This window comes from Micromys minutus (assembly GCF_963924665.1).
Source record: "Micromys minutus genome assembly, chromosome: 30".
In the NCBI taxonomy this organism is placed as follows: Eukaryota; Metazoa; Chordata; class Mammalia; order Rodentia; family Muridae; genus Micromys; species Micromys minutus.
In genome coordinates, this window is record NC_137965.1 from 9,409,722 (window position 1) to 9,427,749 (window position 18,028).

General features: G+C 41.3%; 2 protein-coding genes across 3 annotated transcripts in view; one reads left to right on the top strand and one right to left on the bottom strand.

Annotated features, from left to right (window-relative positions):
• The window catches only part of GRM1 (glutamate metabotropic receptor 1), a gene marked incomplete at both ends in the record, with an annotated part of 351,560 nt that overhangs the window by 147,099 nt on the left and 186,433 nt on the right, over positions 1-18,028 (top strand). The gene's annotated exons all lie outside the window — the stretch shown is intronic.
• On the bottom strand, positions 50-823 carry LOC308439768 (serine/threonine-protein phosphatase 2A catalytic subunit beta isoform-like; the record flags this gene model as incomplete). Its single annotated transcript, XM_080941719.1, has 1 exon — positions 50-823. The coding sequence occupies one exon, from the start codon at positions 821-823 to the stop codon at positions 50-52; it is 774 nt and encodes a 257-aa protein (XP_080797845.1).

The window sequence follows — 18,028 nt, forward strand, 5'->3', positions numbered from 1 at the left end:
AGCTAGGTAGGTATACTTCCACATACAAAGATGGGTCTTAGGGAGGAATTTATAGGAAGTAGTCTGGGGTGTGCCGGGTCACATGAGGCTCTCCATGACAAGGCGCTGGGTCAAACTGAAGAAAAGAGTATTTTAAAGTGTCGTCTAATTCCATGATGGCAGCCTGGTTCCCACAACGGTAGCAGTAATTGGGTGCACTAAAAGTGGTGACCACGTTCCGATCATGGCACCAATTATATCCTTCCATTACAAGCTGGTGAGCACGAGACACCAGTGTGAGACCGATGGCATGGTTAAATGTTTCTGAAATATCTTGTCCAAATGTGGAGCCAGCACCACGTGGAGAAATGCCCCAGCCACCTCGGTCATCTGGATCTGACCATAAGAGATCACACATTGGGCCCTCATGTGGAACTTCTTGTAAGCAATCCAGGGCTCTTACGTGATCCAGTGTATCTATGGATGGAGAGAGGCCACCATGGAGGCAGAATATCTGCCCATCTACTAAAGCTGTAAGTGGAAGGTAATCGAAGAGGTCTGTGAAGTACTTCCACACGTTGGCATTTCCATACTTCTGTAGGCATTCATCATAAAAGCCATACACTTGTGTGATCTGCTGGCTTTCATGATTTCCTCGCAATATTGTGATGCGCTCCGGATAGCGCACCTTTAATGCTACAAGAAGAGTCACAGTTTCCACGGAATAATATCCTCTGTCTGGGTTCTGTATGTACATGCAATGCAGACTTTCAGCTATGTTTGTGAAGAAGCAACTAATCATTGAAATAAGTTCATTATACCCTTCACCTCCTTCGTTTAACATTATCTTTCATAAAATTGCCCATAATACACCGCTCTCAAGTATAGTACATTGATTCTACCAGCAGTGACGCCCATTAGACTCAGAGCAGTCTTGTCACCAACATTCCATGGTTCAGCCGCAGGAAATAGATCATGCAAGGGGCACGGGACCCAGCACACTTCTACTTATTCTCATATCTACTCATATTTGAAATCTTTCTAAACCATTGTTAACTACTGAATGCTATAATAAGCTCTGTCCTGATAACAAGCTTACATTGTAGATTGTTGGGAAACTTCATTAGAGACTCTTGAAAGAATGAATCAAGGCAGCATTCTTACTTGGCTGTTTACCTACTTAAGGTGGAAGCTATGACAAGGGATCAGTAGGTGACAGATGATTTCCAAGATTCATGCTTTAAATGAAATGGAAGCTTGATTCTCCCTCACTTAGAGCATGTGGTTCAAAGCTGGCAGGGGGACTGTAGCTGGTACGGCCCTGCAAATAAGCAGGCTGCTCATCTCGGTGGTACCCAGATATGTGACTCTCTTCTGCCATGCCATGTATCTGTAGCAAAATTTTCCATTTCATGTATGGCAAAGGGAGGGAAAACAGTGTAGCTTTTTTGTTTAAAATATGATGTGGAAGAGCCTCTGACATGCCTTCTCATGCTTTTCAGGCATAAGTCAGTCTGAGCACGCTCACACCTAGGTAGTTATGTACCTGTCTACAATCTTCAATTTCTACAAGCTTAACAAGATGAAGAGAAGTATATGCTGGTGGAGAACCATCTCTGCTCTGTGCCCCAAATAACCCCCGTTAGTTTGTGTCCCATTCTAATTCCTCACAAGAAACTCGGTGTCTGAAAAGTGTACACACACGCGAATGCGTGATGCCTAAGAATCAGATTTATACATATATACTAGACCACACAGTTCATGGAAAGGTGCAAAGTACTTAAATATTTATTGTTATTCTTTTAATGATCATTTCAGTAAAGATAAAAATATCAAAATGCACGCACGCATTTCTTACAGTTAGGAGTACGTCATTAACAAATTATCCAGCCAGTAGGTAACCATGGTGAATACCTGAAAGCCTCGCTAATGTTTAATTGAATTATATTAGTTACTTCTTTTCATAATCTGCATTTGGCTTCAAAGTAATTTGATCTGATGTGTTGTATCTTTCTCCAGGCTCTCCTAGTTGTTCCCTTCTATGAGCTCTGATTCAGGTCATTCAGCCTCACTCTTGCCAGGAGTGGAATGGGCTGAGATGGGTGGAGGTCTTTTCTTCTCCCCACGTCCTTGGGGAAGATCACTCACTGTGCTCCCCGGGTCCCACTTTCAGAGCCCCCTGTGTGCCCGCTGTGTACTTAGGAGAACTCGTGTTCGACAACAGCTCCTACTGATTTTAGGTCCAAGGCAACCTTAGTGAAAATGCCCTGGTGGTCTGGCTGAGTGTCCACGGGGCTCAGCATCCCACATCCCCGGTTTCCCAGGTTCTTTCTACTTGCATCCTGCACTGTTGCATGGTTTTACCTTGAAAAGTCAGTTCTTGAAACCGAGAGCTATACCCAACTACCCCTGAGAAGGACTAGAAATGGAGAAACCATCTCGTCCCTTAAAAAGAACAGTGATATAGCCACACAGACAGAGTACAGCACTGGTGTGATTATTGAGTGTAAATATTGATTGGACATATAGGGAATTATTGGAATTTCAGTGAACTGAAAATTCTAAAGCTCTGAAGACCTCAAGGCCCTTATATTGGTTCCTGTGTGATCAGACTGATTTCCCATTTTCCTCAGTAACCTGCCATTTTCTCTCTGTGTGTGTGACCCACTAGATCTACGAGCCTCTCAGAGCCCTGGGTTGTGCCACTGTGATACCTTGGAGCTTTCGGTTTTACTGTCTGTCTATATTTCAGCAGGAATTTCTATTCAGCTTCTATCTAGATAGCAGCTTAACAGAGCACCTGAGATCTCTAACTCTTTTGCCTGTGAACTTTTCTTCCCTTTGACTACTTTCTGTAAGCATCTTGGAGACTCATGATAAGGGCTGTCAGCCTTCTAAGGCAGAGAAAAGTCACTTTCCAGTCATTGGTATTTTATTCATATATTGGAGTATATCTCAAACCTTGTGCACACATACCATAAAAACACATGTGCACTCTTTCGTGCATGCACACACACACACACACACACACACACACACACAGAAGGTGAGGACATAGGAGGGGAAAGGGGAAAGAAAATAGGTGTTTTAAAGCTAAATCTTCATAAGAAATACAGCTGTGTAGTTACCTGAACAAGACAAAGTCAGCCAAATCCTGGCATAGGTAAAGTACATGAGTTCAAGGTCCACCCCTTACCAAGAAGCTTCTGTTAGTAGATGGTTGCCAGAAGAGGGGGAGATAATTTATTGAGGAGATTGCCCATGCTTGGCCTGATGACCCTACATTCATGCACAAGTGGGTAGCATTAACTAGATTTAATGGTTTATTAAGAAATCACCAGGAAGTGGAAAGTAGGGGGTATGACTAGGGGATAAGGGGTTAGTTGAGGCAGATATGATCATATATAGTCTCAAAAAAATCTTTAAAGAGGTGTATAAATTGCTCACTTGTTGAATGAAACAACAAAGAAATTAACTCTACCATGATTCCGAGCAATTAAGAAAGAAACTGAAGCTCTGTGGAGAGCTCCGTTTAGCCTGGAAGACTGAAGTCCTTCTATAAATACGAATCAGCACAGAGTGCAGGGAGAAAACAGAAAACAAAAACACAAAAACCGGTTATGCAGCAACTCAACCCAGGTGCCCAGGACTCTTAGAGGAAGACATTCCACTCCAAATGACTGCACGAGAAACAAATAGAAGGCACATAAGTAAATATCACACCTCAGGAGAGCGGGCCAACACTTATTTTAGAGACATTGCTCTCTCAGAACTTGAGACAGTGGAACAGAATCAGAGAGATCGCTGCATTCCTTAATAATTAAATAATAATAGTAAAAAGAATAGTCACAGAGAATAGGAAAAGACAATAGCAAAATGAAATGTAGACTAGGAATGAAACAGAGTAAGACCTTTGCCAAAGAACAAAGCAATCTCTAAGACGGAAATCTATAAGGTATGTGTGTGTGTGTGTATGTGTGTGTGTGTATATATATATATATATATATATATATATATATATATATTCTTTCCAGTGATGGAGACCCAGAAAAGTTACAAGGATGCAACACAGAGGATAATGAGGTGGGACCTAGGAGATAGAGATAAAGGGGTGTGGAAGAAAGAAAGGAGAATGTGCTGATCACTGTGAAGAGCATTAGGATCAGCATCCGCATGTTGGGATGACCCTTCTTCCGCAGATCCCGGAATCCTAGCAGGATGTGTGTGGTACAATATTACGGGAATGGTGGTACAATATTACGGGAATGGTGAGGTATTGGATATGAGCACGTTGATGACGCTCCTTCTCTGGTAAGGAAGAGGTAGGGCAGGTTTAGGAGAAGTTCCACCTCTGATTTACTTTGTTACCAATAGCCGCAGGCTCCTTCCATTGTGCACTGGGTCACAATTGGCCATCCCCTCCCAGAAATATGCACTGGATCGCAGTTTATTTATTTTTTAATGTTGCCACAAACCATAAAAGCTCTAATATGAATTTTGTCTTTTGTCTAAGATACCAGCTACTCATATAGAATTTGCATAGATGTGTCCTATCATTCATATACATATATGCACATTCATATACATATATGGCATCTAAGTGCTATGTGTGTATGTGTGTGTGTGTTATTGGATTTAGGTTCAAAATCTTTATATTCAATGAGCTACAGATAAAGAACATTTTTATTAAAACTGTTATGTCTGTACTGAACATTTGTCTTTTTTGTTTCTTGTCATTACTCCCTAATTATACTCTGTGTCCTGGCCAAGTGACATAGGAAATGGTACCCACACTACTGTCCCCCAGGTGGAGGCTACACACAGACCTTAAATATGTCTACACCAGGTGACCATGTTTAGTGTCTTTATGTCTTCAGCCTGTATTGGTTTTATCCTCTTTCTTTCTGTCCCCGCTACTGTAGTTCAAGCCTTTCATTTAGATTATTGCTACAGCTTAACTGATTCCCTTGACTTGGGAATTGCCATATATCTCCCCAATCTTGTCATTTACTATTGACATCGATCTACTGAGGCAAACTACTCCATGATTTAAACACGTAAGGTTGCTCGAGGTTTGGGGATGGGGCTCGGGCTTCTCAGCACTGTATTTATGACACCTTAATGCGTGAACTCATAATGTCCCTGCATATTTCATCACAATTGTCCCAGTCTGAGGACATGCCTTCTCTCTCCCTCCCCCTCCCCTGTTCCTCCTTCCCCTTCCCTCCCCCTCCCTCATCCCTCCTCTCTCTCTACTCCTCCCCTCCCCTCCCTCTCCCTACTCCTCCCATTCCCCTACTCCTCCCTTCCCCTCCCCCTCCCTCTTCCTACCCCCCTCTCCATTTGCTCCATTTTTGCTCCCCTTTAAAAAGGAGATTTATCATCGATCCATCCCCCTCCCCCAGCCTCTCCCGTTGCCACCTCTACCCCTGTCCACCTCATCCTGCATAGAATACCAGGGACTCTCTGCCACAGCACTGCCCCAGTGTGTTATGCTGATATCTGGACAGACACGGTGCTCATGAGACTTATGTTTCTAGAGCTAGAATCAGATCATGTTTGGATTCGTTTCTCACGCACTCAGCATAGTGTCTGGAATGATGAGGGGCTTGTGCACTGGTGAACACCACGGCTTAAACAGTGATTTTCTTTGCCATAGATCCTTTGTATTCAATTATATGGCTGCTTTTATTTGCTGTTTAGACTGGAGAGTGTCCGGTAAACCTACATTTGCCGTGTTACTGAAAGCGGCTTTGAGTTCACGGTCACATTTTTGTCCTTTATGTCCCTCACATCAGGACCAAAGTTGATGTCTTCTGTCTATAAGGGAGGATGAAATATTGAATCTTCTTTTTATTTTCTGACTTGGTTCTTAAAGTTATATTGTGTTTTAGTGTTACATTTCTTGCTTTTCTCATCCCTCTCTTCAATCTCTCTGCCTCTTCAGTTGGATCCATTTTCTCTTTCTCTCACGCTGGACCTAAAGTCAACATGTCACCTTTTGTTCTTTGCTGTCAGTCATTCTCTGCACGGTGACAGATTAATGGTGACAAGCTTTTGTATCTAACAAAATGAAAAAACTGTTTTCTCTCTGTGCTTGAAAAGGGAACACTCAGCTCATAAACAAGCCAAGGAAGGGGTTATTTATCACCAAGAAGCCAGAAAAAGGGAGTGAGTATAGATTTATTGTGTTCTATCAATTTTTCTAAAATAAAATCAAGTAACTACACATCCACATTACTTCCAGATCCTTCCTACAGAATGCTTCTCATCTTCCAGAACAAGGGAGACTTATGGGGCCCAAAAATGATCTCTAAATTCTAGCATCTTCTGACTGTTAGAGAAAGGGGAAACCCATAGAATACGCTGACATGTTCTTTTAAATACGAATGCTGATTGTAACATTTTGAGACAAATGTAAGTCACAAAACTTGCATGACAGTAAGTTGAAAAATATAGACATATGTTTTCCAAATTTGCATAAACATCTTTCAGAGAAATAATGATAGAATAATAATAGAATATGCATAGAAGGAAAATATCATGTTGATTAGAGAGGGAGGTCACCAAAGTCTACAGAGCTGGCTTAGGCTTCTGCCTTTCTAACTTAGCCAACACTTAGACCTAGGACAGAGCCTTTGTGTCTTTAGATGCCAATTTATCTAGGGATTAAAGTTACAGCATTCAGCAGTTCCTAACATGAAACAAGCACCCAGCCACTAACTGACTGAACTAGTGCTCGCTGCCAGACATCCCCACTCTCTCTTTTCCCTTTGTGCTTTCATTTCCTTGTCTGAGAGCATTTTTCTTACCTCTCTGGAAGCCAATACTAGTGTTTTGGCCCATTCATGGGTAGGATGTAAACTTAATAATCTGTACTAAAAGGTGTAATAAAAAGGATTGCACGTATTAAAAGTTAGTACCTTTGAAAAACTCGCCTAATTATCAGTGATGTTTCTAAATATCATTTTTATAGAAGGGAGATCAAATCCCAAGAGTATACTTCTAAGTATATGGGGGTTTAATACGTTATCATATAGCATGTATTTTTGTTCTTTTTATGTTTTTCTTTTCCCTTTGGCACCTTGTTTTTAAAATCTATTCTAGTGCACCTGTCTGTGCTGCTTTAAGTGAACCTGTTTCTATGACACTTTAAACTAATAGCAGAGACCTGGGTAGTCTCTAATTAGTGTTATCATGAGCATTTCTGTCCCCTTTGGGATTTGAAAGAGAGGACTCTGGGATTGCAATTACTGGGTCACAGAAGATACCTGTTCCAGATTCTCATGGACCACCACATGATTGCTCTGACATAGCTTGGTTAGATCGTCTTTCCACCAGCAGTGTGCATAAGCATTCAGTCTCTACATAACTGTTGCTTAATTTTGGCCACGATTTTTGATGACTTTGTCATATGGACATTTTATTCTGTCTCTGTTTTTGTTTTCTTAGTTTTTCTTTCTAATGGGCTAAGCATATTTTCACATTAACGTCAGCAGTCTGGGCTTCTTTTAACTTCTGTTCACACATTCGGTGTCTGGATTCATATAGTTTCCATTGAGCCCCTGAGTCACTGTGGAGCTGGGATCATGTGCAAACGAACTGACAAGCTTCTACGATTTGCCAGCTTTATGGACAATACCATCTACTTCCCTTATGGCTTCAAAGTCTGACCTGCCATTTTCCTTTCCAATTTATCTCAAGAGTCCAAATATATGACTTCGAATTCAACTAATCGCTTTACCTTATAATTTCCTTAATTAGCTCGCTCATTGCACCAGCAGCTGGGCTGTCTTTTGAAATTTTCTCCTTTAAGTTTTAAAACAAGAGTGCCTACCTTCTTACAATTATTTTGTTTTCTGACTGTCCCACGACTGCCGAACTTCCTACTTGATTTCCGAGCACATCAGTGAAGAGGTTCCAGGACTTCTTTGATGGTAAACTCCAGATACAATTCTGTCAGAAGAATTTATGCAGTGGTTAGTCAAACCATACATAGGAGGCTTCAGAACCTCCTATGCTAATCTGGCTGCCTCCCAACCCATTTCATTATGCCTGAGTATTGTTACTGATCTGCCTTTTCAGGGTCCAGGTGTGTTTCCCTGATCTCTCTCCAGACTCCGTCTCCATGACTTCAATTTCTCAGTCCTCTCTGCTGATCTGATTCCCCCCTCTCTCCCTCTCTCCTTCCTTTGGATAGTGGATATTCTCTATTCTGCCCATCCGTTGGGTGATCAGCACTTATTAACGAGATCAGAAAGAATTATTTACATAAACTTGAGACAGGAAATTCTTGCTAATAAGCATTATAGTGCTATGTTCGGATTGAAAAAGGAGAAGCCAACACCTGAATAACATAACGCTAAATTTTATTTATTTTTATATATCATACAAAAATATTACACCCTCACTTGCTCTGTGTTACCGGAGGGTAGGCATGTCATCACAAACTATGATAGCATGGAGATCTTGGACCTGTGGTTTAGCTTAAGTGCTGGCTTTGATTCTTCATAGCTATGTAGTTTCTGGGACGTTCCCTTAGTGTGTCTCAGGCTATGAACCATCATCCTGAGACTCCAAAAGACTGCTACGTATAAGTCACAAAGCAGAATAACTGGAAAGCTGCGGGAACATGTGTGACAGGCAAATCACTACTGTAAAACCGAGTCCCCTCTATTTCATCCTTATAGCATTTTCTACATTTTAACAATACATTCTTTTTCAAATTACCTTACTGTGATCAGAGCTACAATAAGTGAAATATGAGCTGGCAGTAAAAATGGAAGGATACAGATGAAGCCACTTTTCATTTTCCCTTTGTGTCCTTTTCCCATGCCCATAGAAATGCAAGTTCACAGACAGTAGGAGGGAACTGTGCAAATGTCTCTTTACTTGGTCGGAACTACCACTGAGGAGGAAAGCTCCATTAATTGGTGAGCTGCAAATTGTTTTTTCACGTAGCATAACTGTAACCCTAGATCATCTCTTCTTCTCTGGTGGCCCGGCAGTGCACAGAGACATGCTCATTCCAGGAGAATGGACACGTTTTCTTTGGGCTTGTGTTTAGGAACAAATTAAACTCTCACATACAATATTATGCTACCAATAAAGCTGATATTCTGGTTTTTATTGGATTTCTGTGTTTTGTTGCATAATTTTCTGAGGAGTTCCAATAAAAGGGGAAACACATAATAAGATAATAAACAAATACACAGAGAGGCAAACAGTTTTTAGTGAGAACTGTATACTTATCTGATTGCATCTCAGAAATAATAAAGCCAACAGGATGCAAGTAACAGTGGTTAAGTAAAAACTGAATTTTATTCAAGGGCAAAAGGCACTGAGAGGTGACTAGGTAGGAATCATATGTCTTGACTTATCTGAGATGGCCCCTACTTAATTCAGTGTGTGTCTTCCTGAACAAGGATGTCCTAACTGGAATAATTAATTATATAATCGCATAGGAACAGTGGAAAGAAAAATACCGGTTTTGGTACATTGAGACAAAAATCAAATCAGCGGTTTCCCGAGGAATTGGATTTTTAAATGATTGATAACTGCTTGATCTTGGTTTTGAATATCACCTGAAAGAATATATACCATAAGGTTGAGTAAATTTAGCCATGAATATAAGGGTGGCAGAAGGGATTACGCTCATTATGTTGTTCAGTCATTTTCAGCAAAAGTGCTATCCATTTTTTTTTTAATGAAAATTCTTAGTATCTACTGTGAACCACTGAGCCAGGTCTTCATCAGGGTCTAGACATCGATGTCTTAATCTCTCAGAAGAGTCTGACGTACTTGGGTGTTTAAGAACCACCGTGTCATTTATAGATAATACTTGTGAACGGAGGGCTAGTACTGTGCCCTGATCTTGCAACCGGTCCCTAGTAGGTCATTAAGACTAGTTCATCAAGAAAGATCGAGAAAAGCCCAGAAACTAAGTAAAATGAGACCCTGCCTTTGAAAATCGCTATAATCTACCGATGCTGAAGTACATACCACGGCACAATGATAATTATAGTTATAACGCTTTATTGTGTGGTGTAGCAGATCTCCAGGACTTACTCATGTGTTGTAATTGAACTGTTATGTCTCCTGAGCAATAAGCATCTAACAGGCCTTTGGAACAGCTACTGGAGTCTGTTTGTTACAGTAGAAACAGTAGACTATTTGCTATAGTAGGAAACCAAGAAGTGAAGAGACAACCGATGGTGTTGTCCATTGGAGGTAGGAGAGATTTCCCACCAGCTAGTGCATTTTAGACACACTTCATATGGGAGCAGAGAACTCAGGGACAGCAGGTGGTAATAGGCAGGAACTAGAGTCTGACAGAGGGAGAAGCCACTGAGGAGAGAAGTTTGACAGGATGAGGAACTGCCCCAGGCAACCCCCCAAAAAAAAAGACACTGAGGATAAACATGTTTTGGAAACATGGAATTAAACAAAGGAAAACAAAGTTATCTTACACATATACTTTCGAGTGTATTGGCATAGGTTCAAATTCACCAGACAGCATACATAAAACTGTTATTGTATATTAGTTACATCTTAATCCACTTGAATATGAAAAACAAACAAAGATTTACCAATCTTTCACATTAGCTGAAGTGAAGGCCAAGCCTGTGGTAACCTATAATTGTTACTCAGTTCTATCTGGATTTTTCAGGAGCTCAGGGCTTCAAGTGGACACATAAAAGCAGCATCCACCACACATAACTAGAAAATTAGTAGCAGCAGTAATCTGTTCGCCCGACCCAATGTTAAAACCCACTTTGAATTTACGGTTTCGTCCAGAAGTGGGAAGCCTGTTGGTTGAGAATGTCTTCACTGTGTCTTTCTTAAAACTAAAATGCCCCAAGTGGTGACAATATCAGCTGCTAAGTGTATGATTTTCAGTTACATCTTCAAACACTGGAACAGTCACCACTGAGCAGGTGCACAGACCAAAACCCGTCCAGCCTTATTATTTTATCCTGGCCATTACAGACCTCAGTTTAACAGAGAAGCCCCAATCATGCCTTGGTTTTGTTTTTTAATATCCACATAGACAGCTTACCCCAGCCCTTGAAGCCCACAGCCTTCCCTTTTCTCAGCACAGATGTACATGAATATATAATAGAAGGTTCCTTTGGAAAAGGTTCAGGAAAATGCAGAATCCTTTCTTCCAGTGGCTTAGCCAATATTTCAAAGGCTTCAAGTATAAACATTTGTGAGATCTGAGAAATGATCAAGGCTTCGTGGCTTCTAGGTTTTATGTGATTTCTTTCATGTTGACATTTTCCCATTCTTCATTGATTTTAGTTACATATGTTAAGAAGCACCCTTTAAATTTCCCTGTCGGTTTTTAATCATAGAAAAATGAAAATCAAGTATTTCTGAAATTCTCTCCAATGTAACTTCCTTATTAGGTCCTCCAAGCAGTTTGGTTGTTATAGCAATTTCTGCCTCCTGGCTTTTATAGATAAAGCGATCTCTGATCACATTTGTTATTTAGGGCACTGTCATCCTTAGCAATATTGGAAAACTCTTATATGCTCTTCCTTTTAAGATTCTGTCACTAGGCTGAGTGTCACCACCAAACAGTTCTATGATGCACCTGTCCCTCTGGCAGATGTGATTTTGATGTTCATCTGTTACTTGCTTTCCCATGGGACACATCCATTAGTGTGTCTGACTGTACGTTCGCCCATCTTTACTATGCACTTTCTTCAGACTCTATTTTTAATTTTTCCTTTGCCACATTCCAGGTCAACTCGAGCACATCTAATTCACTGAGTATTGGCTAATGCTTTCCGCAGACTTCTAAGAGTTCCGTGCAAGTGAGTTTCCTCTCATCTCTTGACAGTCTTGTCAGGGGGGTTAAATTCTTCATACACAAGAAATGAATCCTTTCTTTCTAGTCCTAAATTAGGAGCCTGTCAATCAGGAAACTTTAAAATTCAACCTCAGAGGTGCTTCTCAGGCTCCTGCCGATGCACGCTAGCTAACTCTTGCAGATGCTCTCACATACCCGCTTTCTCCATCTCCTTAGACCCTGGGTGCTCCTGAATGCTCCTAGCAGATTTGTATTTCAGCTCATTACCTGCTTGACAAGAAGCACTTGCACCATGCGGTTAGGTTTTCTGTATAAGGGAAATATAAGCCCGCTCTAGAGAAGAGTGAGTTTAAAGCTCAAACTTAACAAGTTTTAAAGCCGTGAGGATCCACAGCGCCAGCATCCAGAGGGATTCATACATGTGTCTTTTCCTATGTTTCAGGGTCCCATGTTTTCCCAGCGATGACCTCATATTTGGCCAATCTTAGGGCTCTTTGCAGAGCTCAGTAGCTGTAACATCTGGGTGTTCGCTTGGTCCCTCTTGCATCATCATTAATGGGAGTATTTGTCTGTTAGTGAGTGACTGAGTTTCTCTTCCTCTCATTTTATCCTAAAACTGCTGCTTAAGATGGCTGCCAGTTTCTTCTCATCTCTCTGCAGAATGTCCATCCAGTCAGTCTTAGCCTTACCCAGGCAACTCCTTGTCCTTCTAGAGACTGCTACCATCCTGTCTATCAATGTCAATGCACCTATATAGTCTATATCTCTCAGATCACCACATTAACCCTGTAATTACCAGCTGTCACCCTCTTGCAGGGATTGGCCTGACTCACTCCATCCACGGGTGAGTGTATTTTTGTCCCTTTGGAAGTCAGCCAGCCATATAAAAAGTCCATCTCTCTATCTGTTTCTGTATATTCCTGACGCCGTTGCTGTACCTCAGGTTCTGCATAGGTAAGTGCTAGGCTGAGGCAAGATGGTAGAAATTTGGAGGAGGTGATGGGTGTAATGGTTGAACCTGAGGTCTCCTCTCAAACTCATCTCCTGAATACTTGTTTGCCAGCAGATGGAACTTTAAAAGGTGATTGGGTCCTCATCTCATCCATTGTCTTCTACTGGTGGATTCTTAATTAGATGTCATTACCAGGAAGTGCTAGAAACTAGAAGATGGGGCTTTGTTAGAGGAAGTTTAAATGGCACACATGTGTTCCCAGATGCCCATTACTCTGCCTCCTGGCCACCATGAGGCCAGGGGTTCTTCTCTGCCACACTCTCTGATAAAGAGTTTGAGCCTTGCCTCAGGTCCTTAGCAATGAATTCAAGCAATCATGGACTTAAACTCTCAAATTATGGTCTATAAAAGAAAAGGTATCCGTACATGAAATTGTTTACGCTGTTTTTTTCATTTTTTCCACTAGCAACTACTTTTCACTTGATAAATTTTTGTGTAGCCCGAAATATATAGCTGTATAAAGTGTGTATGCAAATCAAACAATTACTGATAATGAGTTATAGAGAAATGTACTATAAAACAATCTGTTGAAATATGTAAGTGTATTTCTCACATATCCTAAAGATGGAAACAAATACCCCTTTTAATGAGATGGGTCTGTTTGTTTGTTGCAGATAAAACAATTAAATCCAAATTACATATTTGACAGAACAGGACACAGAACATCTTCTTACTGAATTGATCAGCATCTTGCTTTTATAATCATCCATATGGAAAAGACCACCCAATACACATACATAATACAAAATGGCAGAACCATGTCTAAGGGCACTTCAAAATTGTTGGATATTGTGCTCTAATCTGAAGCTAAAAATATTGAATAGATTTTAATAAAACTACCTCAAAAATAAATTTTAAAAAATCAAACACTGTAGCACAATGTAATCCAAAGATATGCTGAATTGAAACCCATAAGGTGAGAAATTGTGCACAGACAATATTAAATGTCTTCTGAAGCTAAACTGTGATGTTTCTATAAACGAAAACTGAATATACCAAAAACTCTGCAGTTTACAGCATATTGTAGTCTTTACTTGCCTGCATCTAAGTGCATATCTGTGTACTGCATGCATGCAATGCTCATGAAAGCCAGAATGGGGTGTTAAATCCCACGTGAACCACCACGTGGATGCTGGGAATTGAACCTAGGTCCTCTGGAAGAGTAGCCCCTTAACTGCTGAGTCACCTCTCTAGTCTCGACAAACTAGACATAGCATTTCGGACAGCGTTCATGGGTGTTGCAAAGTATATCTGCTGTGTGTTAGGGACCAAGGCTTCAGCGAAGTCATGTGACTCTAGGAACACAGGTGAGTACTGCTGAAAACACCTTCTGTTCTTTCTGTGTTTGTGCCTGGGTTTTTTTTCTTTCTTTTTCTTTCTTTTCTTTCTTTCTTTCTTTCTTTCTTTCTTTCTTTTTTTTTTTTTTTTTTTGGTGGCTATGTGTTCAGAAAACAGACAACTTGGGACCACAGTGCAAACCCCAAGTCAGTAAAAGGTAGGACAAGAAGAGCAATTTGGGTAGAAAGAGCCTCAGATGACAGTAAAGTTCAAGGATGTTTTCATCAAGTTGATATGGAGTTTTAATGATATGGAGAAGGGCCCCATATCCTGCAAATTTCCCCTGTGAGTGCTCATTCATTGGCTGGTAGAAACTTCTGGGCAATGTTTTGGTAGGAACATGGTTGATTGTAGGTACATATTTTTCCAGTGTTGCTATAGTCTTGCTTCTCTATGCTTACGTGAAGGTGGACTTTCTGCCTATGGGATGAGGGTGTAATTCTGTGAAAAACTCAAGTTACTAAGGATTATTATTTATCTGTGGAAGAATCCATCTGAGGGGACTACAGCATTGTAGCACTGCTCTGGACAGGATAGGGTTTTGATAGACATCAAACAAATATGCTCAATGGAGGTTCACAAAGCTGTAGGCTTTCCTCCAACCCTGGCCAGCCTGAGTGACCTATTACCTCATGTAAATCATGGCCAGGAGACTATTAAATGCACTTCAAAAAGCAGTGAACTTTACATTTATAGTATAAATTTCAGGTACTAATGTAAAACACTTTAGTGGTGCAGATCATATTTTATTTGATATCTTTTGGTTTTTATTACTTCTCATTACTTTTTGTTCGGTGGACTGATCTGCATTCTTATTGTCTTTTGAAACCTGTAGCTCCAATGCAAATCACCACATGCTAGAGCCTTTCAAAAGTTCTGTGAGGTCAGCTCAGGATGCTAGGACGTGTCATAAATCAGGTTTATTTTGCTTATTTATTTGTGTGTGTGTGTGTGTGTGTTTGTGTGTGTGTGCTTGTGCATGCGTGCATGCATCTGGAAACTAGAATAGGATATTGGGACACCTTTCTCTTTTTTAAATTTCTATTTATTTTTTATTTTTTATTGGATATATTTTATTTATATTTCAAATATTATCTCCTTTCCTGGATTCCCTTCCATACTCCCTATCCCCTCCCCACTCCCCCTGCTTCTATGAAGTTGTTCACCCACCCACCCACTTCCTCCTGCCTCCCTGCCCTGACATTCCTCTACACTGGGGCATTGAGCCTTGGCAGGACAAAGGGTTTCTTCTCCCATTGATGCCCAACAAGGCCATCCTCTGCTGCATGTGCAGCTGGAGCTATGGGTCCCTCCATGTGTACTCTCTGGATGGTGGTTTAGTCCCTGGGAGTTCTGGTTGGTTAGTATTGTTGTTCTTATGAGGTTGCAAACTCCCTCAATTCTTGCTCTAACTCCTTTATTGGGGACCTCATTCTCAGTTCAGTGGTTGGCTGCGAGCATCCACCTCTATATTTGTCAGGCTCTGGCACAGCCTCTCAAGAGACAGTTATATCAGGCTTCTGTCAGCATGCACTTCATGGCATCAGCAATATTGTGTGGGTTTGGTGGCTGCATATAAGATGGATCCCCAGGTGGGGCAGTCTCTGGATGGCCTTTCTTTCAGTCTGTGCTCCAAACTTGGTCTCTGTGTTTCCTCCTGAGAATATTTTTGTTCCTCCTTCCAAGAAGGACTGAAGTATCTGCACTTTGGTCATCCTTCTTCTTGAGCTTCATGTGGTCTGTGAATTGTATCTTAGGTATTCAGAGCTTTTAGGCTGATATCCACTTATCAGTGAGTACATGCTGTGTGTCTTTTTTTTTGTGTGAGTGGGTTACCTTACTCAGGATGATATTTTCTAGTTCCACCATTTGCCTAAGAATTACATGTAGTCGTTTTTAATAGGTGAGTAGTACTCCATTGTGTAAATGTACATTTTCTGTATCCATTCCTCTGTTGAAGGACATCTGGGTTCTTTCCAGCTTCTGGCTATTATAGATAAGGTTGCTATGAACGTGGTGGAGCATGTGTCCTTGTTGTATGTTGGAGCATCTTTTGGGTATATGCCCAGGAGTGGTATACCCGGGTCCTCAGGTAGTACCAGGGACACCTTTTATTTAGTCCCTTGTGTGTGCATATGTGCACGCTCATGTATGTATGTATATATGTATGTATGTGTGTGTGCACGTGTGTGTGTGTGTGTGTGTGTGTGTGTGTGTGTGTGCATGTGTGTGAGTGCATCTGAAAACTAGAGGAAGGCATTGAGACACCTTTCTCTTTCACTCATTGCCTTTTTCTTTGAGAAAAGTCACTGAAGTGGAAATTCTCCACTTGGCCACTCAACTCCCAGAATCTGTCTGTCTCTATTTCTCAATACTGGGTTTGCAGACCTGTTCGGCCATGTCTGATTTTTTTTTTGTGTGTGTGGGAGATTTGAATCAATTTCTCCATCCTTTCACAGCAGATGCTCTTTTTACCCCTTTAATTGAAAATAGATTCTCTTCTCAGAAAATGTATCCTAATTATAGTTCCCCAGCCTCTACCCCTCAGAGGTTCACTCCCACCTCTCTCTCTGTCTCTCAGTAGCAAAGAGTGAGCTTCGAAGAGAGAAAAAGGAACATGGCAATACAAAATATAAGATAAAGCAAAAACCATCATCTCAAAGTTGAACATATGGTTCACACACGGGAGACTATAATAGGAGGACCATATCCCCTAAGCGATCGTCCTACTTGTTAACTGCATGGTTTGAACGGACACTTAATGCTCACAGTTCTGAGTAGGATAAATCCAAGATCAAGGGTTGGGCCAATATGGTGCCTTGTATTCTTTTCTTGGATTGTACTCTACAGTCTTATGTCTTCACACAGTGAAGTAAGGAGTAATCTCCCATGTCTCTTATAGAGACAACAAGCCTGTTCATAGGGCTCCATTCCTATGAAGGAGTCATGTAATGTCCTGAAACTGTCTCTCAAAGGCCGCACATCCAAATGGCATCATAGAGTGTATTACATACAGTTCTAAAATTTTAACTCAGAGTGACACAAAGGCTCAGAGCACATCAGCTTCTGTAGCATTTATTTCTAATGCTACAGTAGAAACAGGAAGTCCTATACACAGTTTACAGATGGTAAAAACAGAAGCTTAGAATTCTATGGTTTGGGGCCTTAATTGTTTACTGCACTTACTGCTCATGCTGAGGTTTGGTTCCCTGCAGCTCACGGGCACCTGTAACTCCAGCTCCTGGTGATCTGATGCCCTGTGCTGGCTCTGTGAGGACCTGTGTGTGAGCATAACTCCACACACACGCGCACGCTCGCGCGCGCACACACACACACACACACACACACACACTTTAAAAAAGAACCACGTGGTTTTCCGAAGCTCAGTAAATATGCACATGAGTTGGTGAGCGTCCCTGTTGCAGAGACTTCTTAGGCAGCCTTTGGAAGCCAACACTGAAACCCACCGATGAGGGACCTGTATCTCTGATACTGCAGAGCTTGGAAGAGCCAAACAAGCTGGACTCTGATATGTAGAGAGGGCAGGCCTATGTGAGCACGTATATAGATAAGTGTCGATAGCCGAGAACACCTTTGCACCACAGATCTCACTTGCAAACCTGCTCTCCGTTCCACACACACAAAATAAAATTTCCAGCTAGGCTGTGTTTTAAAGTGCATGCTCACTCTGAGCAGTCACAGCTTCCCATTGTGATAACTGATACATCCGGAGATGATTAGGATAAGACCGAGGATGTTTGCAGCGGGAGTGACTTGGAGGACATACAGACTCTTATTCACAATGGCACCCTTAACTTCTCTGACCCTGAAGCTTCATCTCTCCCATCAGCAGTACCAATTCTTCCAGTACCTGCTCCACA